The following is a 13,816-nucleotide window of genomic DNA, read 5'->3' on the forward strand; positions in this document are numbered from 1 at the left end:
TGTGCCTGTAATCCCAGCTACTCAGGAGGCTGAGGCAGGAGAATCACTTGAACCTGGGAGGTGGAGGTTGCAGTGAGCTGAGATCGTGCCACTGCCTTCCAGCATGGGTGACAGAGCAAGACTCCATCTCAAAAAAAAAAAAAACAAAACTCTACAGTTTAACTTCATTCCCCTGCCTTTGTTTTGTTTTGTTTTGTTTTGTTTTGTTTTGTTTGAGACGGAGTCTTGCACTGTTGCCTGGGCTGGTGTACAGTTCTGCGATCTTGGCTTGCTGCAACCTCTGCCTTCTGGGTTCAAATGATTCTCCTGCCTCAGCCTCCTGAGTAGCTAGGATTACAAGCGCTCTTCACCATACCTGGCTACTTTTTGTATTTTTAGTAGAAATGGGGTTTCACCGTGTTGTCCAGGCTGGTCTCGAACTCCTGACCTCGAGATCTGCCCACCTCAGCCTCCCAAAGTGCTGGGATTACAGGCATGAGCCCCCATGCCTGGCCAACCCCCTGCTTTTTAACTTTTTGTTATTTTCCTTTATGGCTTATTGTACTTTCTATGCCTTGAAAAGTTATTTTTGATTGGTTCATCATTTAGTCTTTCTACTTAAGATGAGTAGTTCATGCATCACAATTTCAGCATTATATTATTCTGTGTTTTTCTATGTGCCTACTATTCCCAGTGAGATTTTTACCTTCAGATGATTCCTTTATGCTCATTAACGTCTTTTTCTTTTAGATTGAAAAAATCCCTTTAGCATTTCTTATAGGACAAGTATGGTGTTGATGTAATCCCTCAGCTTTTGTTTGTCTGTGAATGTCTTTACTTCTCCTTCATGCTCGAAGGATATTTTCACTGGAAATACTATTATAAAAAATTTTTCCTGGCCAGGTGCGGTGGCTCACACCTGTAATCCCAGCACTTTGGGAGGCCAAGGCGGGTAGATCATGAAGTCAGGAGATCAAGACCGTCCTGGCTAACACGGTGAAACCCTGTCTCTACTAAAAATACAAAAAACAAAAAACAAAAAAAAAGAAAAATGAGCTGGACATGGTGGTAGGCACCTGTAGTCCCAGCTACTTGGGAGACTGAGGCAGGAGAATGGCATGAACCCGGGAGGTGGAGCTTGCAGTGAGCCGAGATCACACCACTGCACTCCAGCCTGGGCGACAGTGAGACACCATCTCAAAAAAAAAAGAAAAAAAAAGAAAAAGAAAGTTTTTCCTTTAGCACTTTAAATATATCATGCCATTCTCACCTGGCCTGTAATGTTTCCACTGAAAAGTCTGCTGCCAGACTGGAGCTGCATTGTATGTTACTGTTTTTTTTGTTGTTGTTGTTGTTTGTTTTTCTTCCTTCTTTTAGGATCCTTTCTTTATTCTTGATTATTTGGGAGTTAGATTATTAAATACCGTGAAGTAGTCTTCTTTGGGTTAAATCTGCTTGCTGTTCTATAACCTTCTTGTATTTGAATGTTGGTATCTTTCTGTAGGTTTGGGAAGTTCTCTGTTATTATCCCTTTGAATAAATATTCTACCACTAGCTCTTCCTCTACCTCCTCTTTAAGGCCTATAACTTAGATTTGCCCTTTTGAAGCTATTTTCTAGATCTGGTAGGCATACTTCATTGTTTTTTATTCTTTGAGACGGAGTGTCACTCTGTCACCCAGGCTGGAGTGCGGTGGCACAATCTCAACTCACTGCAACCTCCGCCTCCCAGGTTCAAGCGATCCCCCTGCCTCAGCCTCCCAAGTAGCTGGGACTATAGGCATGTGCCATCATGTCCCTGGCTAATTTTTGTATTTTTAGTAGAGACAGAGTTTCAGTATGTTGGCCAGGCTGGTCTCAAACTCTTGACCTCATGATCCGCCCACCTTGGCCTCCCAAAGTGCTGGGATTACAGGCATGAGCCACTGCACCTGGCCTTTTATTCTGTTTTCTTTTGTCTCTGTGTTATCTGACTGTGTATTTTCAAATAGCCTGTCTTCAAACTCACTAATTCTTCTGCTTGATTAATTCTGCTATTAAGAGACGGATGCATTCTTCAGCATGTCAATTGCATTTTTCAACTCTAGAATTTCTCGATTCTTTTAAATTATTTCATCCTCTTTGTTAAATTTATGTGATAGAATTCCTTCTCTGTGTTATTTTGAATTTCTTTAAGTTTCAAAACAGCTATTTTGAATTCTGTCTTTAAGGTCATATTTCTCTGTTTATTCAGGATTGGTCCCTGCTGACTTATATAGTTCATTTGGGAAGGTTGTGTTTTCCTGCATGGTGCTGATGCTTGTAGATTTTTGTTGGTGTCTGGGCATTGAAGAATTAGGTATTTATTGTAGCCTTCACCGTCTGGGCTTGTTTGTGCCCATCCTCCTTGGGAAGGCTTCCCAGTTATTTGAAGGGACTTAGGCCTCAAGCCCAGTAATGTAGTGGTTTTTGCAGACTCAGAAAGATACCACCTTGGTGGTCCTGGATAAAATCCAGAAAAATTCTCTGGATTACCAGACGGAGACTCTTCTTCTTTTCCCTTATTTTTTACCAAACACATGGGTTTCTCACTCTGTGATGAGTCATGTGGAACTGGGAGTGTGGTGATGCAGGCATCCCCGTGGCCATCACCACTGGGACTACATTGGGTCAGACCTGAAGTCAGCACAGCACCAGGCCTTGCCCAAGACCCTTCCCTTCAGGGCAGCAAGTTCCCCCAGGCCCTGGGCATGTCCAGAGATGCTGTCTGGGAGCCAGGGATAGGAGTAAAAAACCTTAGCAATTTACCTGATGTTCTGTTCTACTGTGGCTAGGCTAGCACTCAGACCACAATACAAAGTCCTTCTCACGCTTCCCTGCCCTTTCCACAGGGAGAGGAGCCTCTCCATGTGGCCACCACCACCACTGGTCCAGAGCGGGTTCTGCCAGTCAACCAGAGATATTCACCTAAAGCCCAAGGGTTCATCTGTCAGAGTGTGGTGAATGCTGCCAGGCCTGGGACTCACCCTTCAGGGCAGTGGGTACCCCTCTGGCCCAGGACAGGTCCAGAAATGTCCAAGAGCCTAGGCCTGGACTTGGAAATTTCAGGAGCCTGCTCGTCGCTCTACTCTACTGTGGCCTAGGTGGTACCTAGGAGCACAGAGCACTTCAGCCCACAGTGTTTTGGAGCCTGCCAAAAAACTCAGGTTGTAACCACTGGGATGGGCAATTCCCCTCTGGCTAGGGCTGGTGCAAATGCTCCCTCCATGCTCAGGCACTGGCTGAGCCCAGCACAGCTTTATCCTCTTTTGTGACGTGGCAGTACTGAGTTCAGTGTGAAGTCCCCCAGTTGCTGTGCTCTCCCTTCCCCAAAGTGCACAGATCCTCTCTCTGTGCCATATGGCTGCTGCCGGGGGTGAGAGAGGGGTGGCGTCAGTGATTCAAGACTGTCTTTCCGAGCCTCTTCCATGGCCCTTTTAGGGATATGAAGTTAAAACCAGGTACTGTGATTGCTTCCCTGACTTTTGTGGTTCTTGTGACGGTGCTTTTTTGTGTGCAGATGCTTGTTAAAATTGGTGTTCCGGCAAGGGGGACGAACTGTGCTCTACCTTCTCTACTACAGGTTTTATAAAGTCTGTATAATTTTGTATTTTATGCATGTGCCATATTGTATTAGACCAGCCTTCAGCTGTTCAATGTGAGGAGCTATGGTTTGAATGTTTGTGTCTCTCCAAAGTTCATACACTAAAAGCTAATACCCAATGGGATAGTTTTAAGAGGTGGGGCTTTTGGGGAAGTGATTAAGTCATGAATGCTCTGCTCTCATGAGTGGGATTAGTGCCCTTATGAAAGAAGTTCAAGGGCCCCTTTGCCCTTTTTCCCTTTACAACATATGAAGATACAGCCTTTGTCCCTTCAAACCATGTGAGGGCACAGCAGCAAGGTGCCATCTTGGCATCTGCTAGTGCCTTGATCTTAGACTTTCCAGACACCACAACTGTGAAAAAGTCAACTTATATTATTATTTTTTCTTTTTTTGAGACAGAGTTTTGCTCTTTTTGCCCATGCTGGAGTGCAATGGCGCAATCTTGGCTCACGGCAATCTCCGCCTCCCGAGTTCAAGTGATTCTCCTGCCTCAGCCTCCCGAGTAGCTGGGATTACAGGTGCATTCCACTACAGCCGGCTAATTTTGTATTTTCAACAGAGACGGAGTTTCATCATGTTGGTCAGGCTGGTCTTGAACTCTTGACCTCAAGTGATCCGCCTGCCTCGGCCTCTCAAAGTGCTGGGATTACAGGTGTGAGCCATCATGCCCTACCAACTTACATTATTTATAATGTACCCTGCCTGTGATATTTTCTTATACCAGCAGGAACAAGTAAGACATGAGTTAACTTCATTAAAAAAATTATAGATAGTAATTCACTGGACATTCTTACCATAAAGTCTTACTACAGATCCTTAATTATTCCTTTAGAATAAACTTTTGGGAATAGAATCACTAGGTCAAAGGTCGGATGCATGTTTAAAACTTTGTTATTGAGAAAGCTTGTGCTAATTTTATCGGCAGCAGTGGAGGAGAGCGTCTCTGCTTCCTCAAGTTTTTGCCATCACTGGTTATTTTATATGTGTGTGTGTGTGTGTGTGTGTGTGTATATGTGTGTGTGTGTGTGTATGTGTATACACACACACACACACACACATATATATTTTTTTTGAGATGGAGTTTCACTGTTGTCACCCAGGCTGAAGTGCAATGACGTGATCTCGGCTTACTGAAACCTCCGCCTCCCAGGTTCAAGCAATTCTCCTGCCTCAGCCTCCCAAGTAGCTGTGATTACAGGCGCCCACCACCACCCCTGGCTAATTTTTATATTTTTAGTAGAGATGGGGTTTCGCTGTGTTGGTCAGGCTGGTCTCAAACTCCTGACCTCAGGTGATCCATCCACCTAGGCCTCCCAAAGTGCTGGGATTACAGGCGTGAGCCACTGCTCCCTGCCTGGTTATTATATTTTGAATTTTGCCAATGTTATAAGTGGAAATATCTCTTCTAAAAATAATAAATGGAAAAACTTTTAAAAATCTTGTTGTAATTTGTATTTATTCACTGACAAATTTGGTTAAAACCTGTTACATTTATTAATCATTTCTTTTGTCTTTAGACTTTTGATGTCTGTGTAAGGCAGGGTTTAGTTGGAGATAACAGAAACCACTCTTCTTATTTTAAGGAGAAGGCGCTTTGTCAAAGGAAATTAGCTTTTTACAAAATCACTGAAAGGGCTGGAGGAGCAGGATCTAAGCTGGGCTTCCAAGAATGACTCTGAGAACCGCACCCTAGAACTAGTGGCTCAGGAAAGCTGCTACTTCTGCTCCAGGCAGCTTCATTTTAGATACTAGACTGTTCCTTGCTAGGTCTGCTAGAGCTTCACAGCAAAAACCAGTGCTCTGTGCCCTGCTCCCAAGACACACTAAGCTACTGTTATGGAACCTCTGCTACCATCACAACAGACAAACAACAACAAAAGTGAAAATAGACCAAATGTAAAATACCTCAAAATCCGAGCTTTAATGTAACAAATATGTTTTTACATACTTGTAGCAGATCAGAAGAATATCAAGGAGATTCCCAGTGGTCACAGTGGAACGAAACTGGAGTTGTAAACTAATATTGAAGCCACTGCTGTGCTGGGGATATTTGTCAGTCTTGATGACCTGGATGCTGAACTGGCATCTGTGCCTGGTAGATAATGCCTTGGTGGGGGCGAAGGGGTTGCAAATTAGGAAGTTGAAACTGAAAACTCCATATAGTACCAAGACACTCAAAAAGCTACATCCTTAGGAAAAGAATGGATTGAATAAAGGAAACAAAATCTGACTTTTAGCAAAGAGAAATAACAAAAACTTATCTTTGCCTGTGCCTTGTGTGGAGAAAAAAAAGCAGCTTCCACAGATGTATAATGCCACATCTTCACTCAAAGGGGTTTTGGATCTGGGATTTGAATCTACACCGAGTGGTTTTAGAAGTTAATTCTATGATCCCGAGTTGGTTCCAGTTCTGGACATCTGACAGAAGCAATGCAGATCCTTCCTGGAGGGACACAATCTCAACCTAGACCTTATAGAATTCCCACAGATAAGTCCTAGCTGAACATAAACTTTCACTCCAAATTAAAAAAAAATACATGAAGAAACAAGCTACCATAAGAGTCAGCAAGAACTCCTAAGAACTTAAGATAATGGGTTTATCAAATGCATAATATAAAACAAATATGCCTAAATGTTTGATTACATTTAAAAATATAAGAAAAGAGCAAGAGATATTATATAATATAATCATATACATGCAAAAAATATACAAATTATAAGCATATAGCTTGATGGATTTTCACAATTGGAACACATCTAACTAGCACCCATAAAAAAACCTGAAACATTACTAACATCCCCAGGTCCCCCGTCCCCATGTTTCCTTCCAGTCATTACCTATGCCCCTCACAAGGGTAAGTACTATCCTAACCTCTAGTAGCACAGATCAGTATTTTTTTTTTTTTTTGAGACGGAGTCTTACTCTGTCACTCAGGCTAGAGTGCAGTGGCGTGATCTCGGCTCACTGCAAGCTCCACCTCCCAGGCTCACACCACTCTCCTGCCTCAGCCTCCCTAGTAGCTGGGACTACAGGTGCCCACCACCACGTCCGGCTACTTTTTTGTACTTTTAGTAGAGACGGGGTTTCACTGTGTTAGCCAGGATGGTCTCAATCTCCTGACCTTGTGATCTGCCTGCCTCGGCCTCCCAAAGTGCTGGGATACAGGTGTGAGCCACTGTGCCTAGCCACCTCTAATAGCACAGATCAGTTTTAGGCAGATTTTAAAAAGTACTAAATAGAACTTCTAAGAAAAAAAAATATATTTTAAAACCCCAACGAACCAATGAATGAATCGTAGATTTGACATAGCTAAAGAAAGAATTGATATGGCATTAACTGGATTAAAGCTGAAAAAATTTTCTAGAACACAGCATGGAGAGACAAAGTGATGGGGAAATGGCAGGAGTTAAGAGACATGGAAGATAGAATGAGGGGATCTAACCTGCTTCTAATGAAAATTTAATAAGGAGAGAACAGAAAGAACAGGTAAAAGGTGATTTTCAACAAGATAATGTCTGCGAGTTTTTCAGAATTGCTTAAAGTTACATATCCTTAGATTCAGAAATAATAGCGAATCCCAAGCTGAATAAGTAAAACAAATGAACACCTTAACACATTATAGTGTTACTGAGGTCACTAAAGAAAAAGAGAACTGTGGGCAGCCACAGGGAAAAGACAAACGACTTATGAAGGCACAACAGTAAGATTAATAGCAGATTTCTCAACATTAACAATGGAAGCAAGAAGTCAGTGGAAGAGTAACATCTGCAAAATGCTGAGACAAAGAGATTTTCAGGTTGATTTTTGACAAGTCTACATATATGCTATTTATAAGAGATAACAAAATGTTGAAAGAGGATGAAAAAATATATTCCAGGCAAGTAGATAGGAAGACACAATTTCATATAGATGTCAGTTCTCTAATCTGTGAATTCAGTTGCAATTGAATTGCAATTCTAATTAAAATTCAAACAGGATTTTTCTTGGACCTTGACAAGCTGGTTTTACATTTCAGTAGAAAAACATAGACAAGAATAACTAGTTTCAAAGACGCACAACGTTTGGGTTTACCAGGTATAACTACTCATTATAAAGGTCTAATAATTCAGAGTGGTATTGATGAAGGCACAGAAAAATAGATAAATGGTTTAGAGCAGAAATCACAGAAAAATGCCCATGCCTGTATAGAAATTGAAAAACATCAGAGTGCCATGGAAGATCAGTGGCAAAGAATGGTGTCCAGACAATTGGTTATTCATATGGGAAAAAAATAAAGCTGAATGTTCACATTATAAACAAAAATCAATTCCAGGGTTGGCTGAAGATCTAAATAGGAAAGATAAAAGTTTTGCACTTTTAGAAGAAAATGCTTATGATCTCAGGTTAGGGAAATATTTCTTTTTTTTTTTTTTTTTTTTTTTTTTTTTTTTGAGACGGAGTCTCGCTCTGCCGCCCGGGCTGGAGTGCAGTGGCAGGATCTCGGCGCACTGCAAGCTCCGCCTCCCGGGTTCACGCCATTCTCCTGCCTCAGCCTCAGGAGTAGCTGGGACTACAGGCGTCCGCCACCTCGCCCGGCTAGTTTTTTGTATTTTTTTTAGTAGAGACGGGATTTCACCGTGTTCGCCAGGATGGTCTCGATCTCCTGACCTCGTGATCCGCCCGCCTCGGCCTCTCAAAGTGCTGGGATTACAGGCTTGAGCCACCGCGCCCGGCCATATTTCTTATAAGTAACAAAAAGTGTAAATAACAATTTGATAACTTCACTGATACTAAATTTTAAAACTGTGCTCCAAAGACACAAACAGTAAAAAAAATAAGCTATTGACTCTGAGAAGGTATCATATAGTTTGAATGTCTTTTTCCCACCAAATCTCAGGTTGAAATTCAATTCCCGTGTTGGAAGTTGGGCCTGGTGGGAGGTGACTGGATCACGGGGACGGATCCCTCATGAATGGTTTAGCATCATCCCCTTGGTGATAAGTGAATTCTCACTCTTAGTTCCTGTGAGATCTAGTTGTTTAGAGTGTTGAACCCACCCCCACCATCTTTCTTGCTCCTGCTGTTGCCATGTGATATTGCCTGCTCCTCCTTTACCTTCTGCCATGATTGTAAGCTTCCTGAGGCCTCATCAGAAGCTGAGCAGATGTTGGTGCCATGCTTGTATAGCCTGCAGAACCATTGGCCCAGACACACTTCTGTTTTTTTATAAATCACCCAGTCTCAGGTGCTCTTAAAAGAACAAATGGACTAACACAAGATATATGCAACATATTTTGCTCATAAATATTAGTAGTAGATTTTATAAAGTATCCAAAATATATGGAGACCTACTATTAAAAAGACAGATAACCCAATAGAAAAAGACAGGCAAGGCCGGGCGCAGTGGCTCAAGCCTGTAATCCCAGCACTTTGGGAGGCCGAGACAGGTGGATCACGAGGTCAGGAGATCGAGACCATCCTGGCTAACACAGTGAAACCCCGTCTCTACTAAAAAATACAAAAAAACTAGCCGGGCGAGGTGGCGGGCGCCTGTAGTCCCAGCTACTTGGGAGGCTGAGGCAGGAGAATGGCCTGAACCCGGGAGGCGGAGCTTGCAGTGAGCTGAGATCCAGCCACTGCACTCCAGCCAGGGGGACAGAGTGAGACTCTGTCTCAAAAAAAAAAAAAAAAAAAAAGGAAATTCCCTAAAGAAAAAAAAAAAAAAAAAAAAAGAAAAAGACAGGCAATTCCCTAAAGGAAAAAACAAAATAGTAAATGAACATAGAAAAAGTTACTAGTAATCAGGAAAATGGACATTAAAAGCATAGTGAAATACTGCTTCACACCCTTCGGCTTGGCTAAAATTTTAAATCTGATAATAATGTGAAAATAAATATAGCTTAAAAGCTCTTGGAATCCCAAAACACTTTAAGCACTGAGAGAGATGTGACTGTGATCTGAGTCATGACTCAGATCATATATGATTACAACTTCTGTTTCTCAGATTATGGATTAACTTACTTTCTTATTTTTCTTGTTCTGTACAATAACTAGAGACAATTAAATGACACCAGGAACAACAACCTCCTGCTTTCCTAATTAATGACCTTTGTTATTGATTAACGTCCCCTTTGTTGTCCTGCTTTGCTGATCGCAGATGACAAACCTATCACTATTATACCCTTTATAGATATAAAAAAAAAATGCTAAATGTAGCATTCCCACAAACACTGCCTACCATCAATCAAAGTGCTATAACTATGTACCACCTTGTATGAAAACTGTTTTAATCTTGCTAAATCTACTCTGTCTCTCCCTATATATAAACGAAACCTTAACTTTCCTACTTTGAACTGCCAACTCCATTCCTTAGAGTTGGTTTCCTGGTGGACTATTCTCAAACTTTGCATTTGAATAAAGTCTTTTAAAATTAGATTCTAACCTGTTTGATTATTTCAGGGTGATAATACCAACAATTGATGTGGCTATGAAACAATTTACAGTAATGATCATATAAATTGGTAATCGTTTGGTAGAATAAGTTGAAAATATGTAATAAAGTTGAAAATACACATACGATAAGATGCAATAATTCCCTTTTTAGGTATGCACTGCAGACAAACCCTTGCACATGGCAGGAAACATGTCGAAGAATATCTAATGTATCATGCTGATACAGCAGCTAAAAAGAAATTATTTAGGCAGATAGTGAGGGTAAAGGAGTCCTTGGTAAGGCTGCCTTTTAAACAAAAAGCAGCCCCCAAATCATTTCTTTTCTAACAAAGAGCAGCCTGTAAAATCAAGCTGCAAACACAGATAAGCAAGCTGGAAGCTTATATGGGTGAATGCTGGCAGCTGTGCCAACAGGAAAAGGCTACCTCAGGACCAGGTATATTCAATATAGAGACTCCATCTTCCCTTTTCTTTGTCACCACGTGTGCAGTAAAGAAGCAGGCAACATGGCACCCACCACGTAGAGAACCCATCTGCACAGTAAAAGATTAGGGTGGGGCAGCCAGCTTCTTTGCACGCTATGCAAATGGCACACCCAGTCCTAACCAGTTCTTCGTGCGGTATGCAAATGGCACAACTGGTTTGACCAATCTTTTGTGCCCTAGGTAAATCAGACACCGCCTCCTCAAGCTCATCTATAAAACCTCCTGCACTTCACTGCGGACCTGAAGACCCGCTCTGGACTCCCTCTATCTGCAGGAGAGAGCATTTCTCTTTCTTTTGCCTATTAAACCACCACTGTTAACTTCACTCCGTATGTGGCGTCCTTGATTTCCTTGGCGTGGGACAACGAAGCTCGGGTATTAGCCCAGGTGAATGACACCACTTGAATTCTTTTATAGTAGGAAATTGGAAACAAACAAAATGTCCATTATCAGAAGAATGAATAAATAAATTGTCTATATAATGGAATGCTAAGTAACAGTGCAAGTGAATGAGCTAGAGCTGTCGTTGTCAACATGGATAATTCATACAATGTTGAATGGTAAATGTGAACTTCAGAAGTACACATGTGGTATACTGGTACTGGTTCTAGACTGGTGCAAATGGAGCCCCTGTCGCGGGTCCCACATCTCAGGAGCTAGGGCAGAGCTTGGACAGAGACTCAGATGACTAGCCTTCCTCTCCACCCTTTGCACAGCGCCTGAGGTTGACCAGATGCCCCTAGCAGTCCTGGGCTGTGCCTTTAGGTGCCAAATCTTGGTTCCAGGAAGAACTGTGAGCAGATTGCTCCTGTTGGCTGGCGCAGTTGGCTGGTGTTCCTGTTGGCAGATGGCATAGCACAAGATTGGGCTGCCAGAATGGTACTAATATGTAGGTTTGGGCAACTCAAATTGTTTATATAGACAGGCGCCCCCACAAAAAATATTTGCTTATGACCCCACACACCTTTGGGCACATAAAGCTTAAAAATGTGCAGTATAGGCCGGACACGGTGGCTCACGCCTGTAATCCTAGCACTTTGGGAGGCCAAGTCGGGCGGGTCACGAGGTCAGGAGATCGAGACCATCCTGGCTAACATGGTGAAACCCGTCTCCACTAAAAAAATACAAAAAATTAGCCCGGCATGGTGGCGGGCGCCTGTAGTCCCAGCTACTCGGGAGGCTGAGGCGGGAGAATCGCTTGAACCCGGGGGATGGTGGGGGGGATGGGGGCGGAAGTTGCAGTGAGCTGAGATCCCGCCGCTGCACTCCAGCCTGGACCAAAGAGCAAAACTCCGTCTCAAAAAAAAAGAAAAAAAGAAGTCCGTGGAAATGAGAATAATCAATTTAGGGTAGGAATTGTTACTTGAAGGGAGGGAAGAGATTAGATTAGGGTTAGAGTTGTGCTGGGAGCTGTTTTTATCATGTTTTATTTCTTAAGCTGGGTGTTAGGGGAGTAAAAGGTGCTGGTTGTGTTACTTTTTATGCCTTTGTGTATATTTGATTTTTTTTTTTTTTTTTTAAAGAGGAAGAAGTGAAGATAAACCACTCGAAGCGGGTGTCTGCGCTTCCGTGGTGGCTGGGACAGCAGCAGTAGTGCTGTCCATCTGCTCGGCCGGCCGAGGGGTGGCACATCCTAGCCTCTATCTTTTCCCCAGAGAATATCCCTCTCTGCGCTTCCCCCATCTCAGCCTTTTGGTGTGTAAACAGTTCTAGTGTGACTCATTGGTGCTTGTGTTAGCCCCTTTACCAGCAAGTACTTGTTAAACACTTAAATCTTACAGATGGAAAGAAAATTCCATGGTAAATTTAAGTATAAAAGTCAACCAAAATTCTGAGTCTCGGACAAGACTGGTTAAAAATCGTTCTACAATGAAACTAATATATTAAATTCAATCATAGAAAACCTTCCTTGCTTTGCAAGGAACCTTAAGTATTTAAATGTAGGCATTTTCATCTGGTGATTCTTCCCAGTCTCCTGTGGTAATAATACCTGGACAGGGAAGAAACCTTTTGAGATAAATAAACTCTACTGGGAAATGGGCGCTTGCTAAGTTTCCTGTGGCAGTGACGCCTCCTCTGTTGCAAACATGCCAAACCCGTTCTACAGGGTGCTTTGTACCTTTCCAGAGACTGATCAGTATCAGCTTGCCAGGGCTTTAAACCCCATTCATTCTTTCATTACTTAAAAGCCTCTTTCTTTGGAAAACCTTTGAGTGAAGCATAAAATTAGCATCTAAAAAGACATAGCAGCAACTGAACCCAGGAACGTTAGGGAATATGTGACCACCAGCACCATTATTGACCTTCCTAAGTGCAGTTTGATGTGGGAAGGGGCTGTGCAGGTGGGAAAAGGTGGCCGAGATGGAGGTCCCCAGGCAGGGGCAGTCGCCTCTCTGGCCTGAGCCCGAAACTCCCAATTCTCATGGGTGGCTGATGAGAGAACCCCTCCCCTCCTTTGTATTTAATCCTTTCTCTAACTCACTTCTAAGCCGACATCAGCAAATCTTTGAAGAAAAGCACAGGGGAGGCCTGTTTCAGTGACTTTCACTTCTCTAAATGTTTGTTCTTTTCAGTTAGGTGTAAAATATGTTTGAATTATATTTTCAATTCTCTTTCACCACTGTTCTATAAAATGTGAGCCTGTAGGCATTGTTGTTTTAAGTGAAAAAGAAAAGATTGATTTTAGGAATCACATGCAAAGTGTTTGTTGAATCAGGGCTCAGCTTAGCATTCAAGAACATGACTGGGAAGTTTCCACTTCGTTTTTGCCCTAGATTCGTCTTTACCTCTTTTGTCTCCTATATTTTTCCAGCTCTGTGGATTTCTTTGAAGAGGGCTATGAGGATTGAAGAAAGAAAAGCTTTTCTCCAGTAATTTATAATTATCCCGTTGGACGCTTATGAAGTATTTTTTGTATATTTAACCCCTCAGAGAAAATCTGAGCATATCTCTACCCTTAAAAAGTCTGGTAGCCTGATGGCGGGTGGCGGGGAGAGAAGAAATCCTGTTTCTCCTTTCCCTGATTTTGTCCCCAAACTACATCTTGCTTTGAAAGTAGGGGAGTTGGAAGGAGAGGAGTTAGCCTCTTATGGGGGCCCTGGAATGCAGCTAGCTGCCAATCTTGGTGTGCATTTTGTCAAGAATGGCTGCTTTCTAAAAACAAACCAACTTTCCTTGATCCCTCAGGTCAGGGATCTGGGAGAGACTGGATGGTATAAAAGGGGTTTCCAAGGCAAAAAAGCATTGTTCTCATGGGGCATTTATGGAGGATGTTGTCAGTGGGCACTTGGAAGTT

At 42.5% G+C, this 13,816-nt stretch overlaps 1 protein-coding gene across 1 annotated transcript in view; it reads left to right on the top strand.

The window, feature by feature from the left end:
* LOC105536948 (chromosome unknown open reading frame, human C6orf99) overlaps window positions 1-12,285 on the top strand; it is a 50,957-nt gene extending 38,672 nt beyond the window's left edge. The window contains 3 exon segments of the mRNA XM_011976436.1: window positions 12,045-12,085; window positions 12,088-12,131; window positions 12,133-12,285. Coding sequence (XP_011831826.1) covers window positions 12,045-12,085; window positions 12,088-12,131; window positions 12,133-12,285 — 238 coding nt within the window.
* The last annotated feature ends 1,531 nt before the right edge of the window (window positions 12,286-13,816 follow it).

The sequence above is a fragment of the Mandrillus leucophaeus genome, unplaced genomic scaffold (genome assembly GCF_000951045.1).
Source record: "Mandrillus leucophaeus isolate KB7577 unplaced genomic scaffold, Mleu.le_1.0 Scaffold166, whole genome shotgun sequence".
NCBI lineage: Eukaryota > Metazoa > Chordata > Mammalia > Primates > Cercopithecidae > Mandrillus > Mandrillus leucophaeus.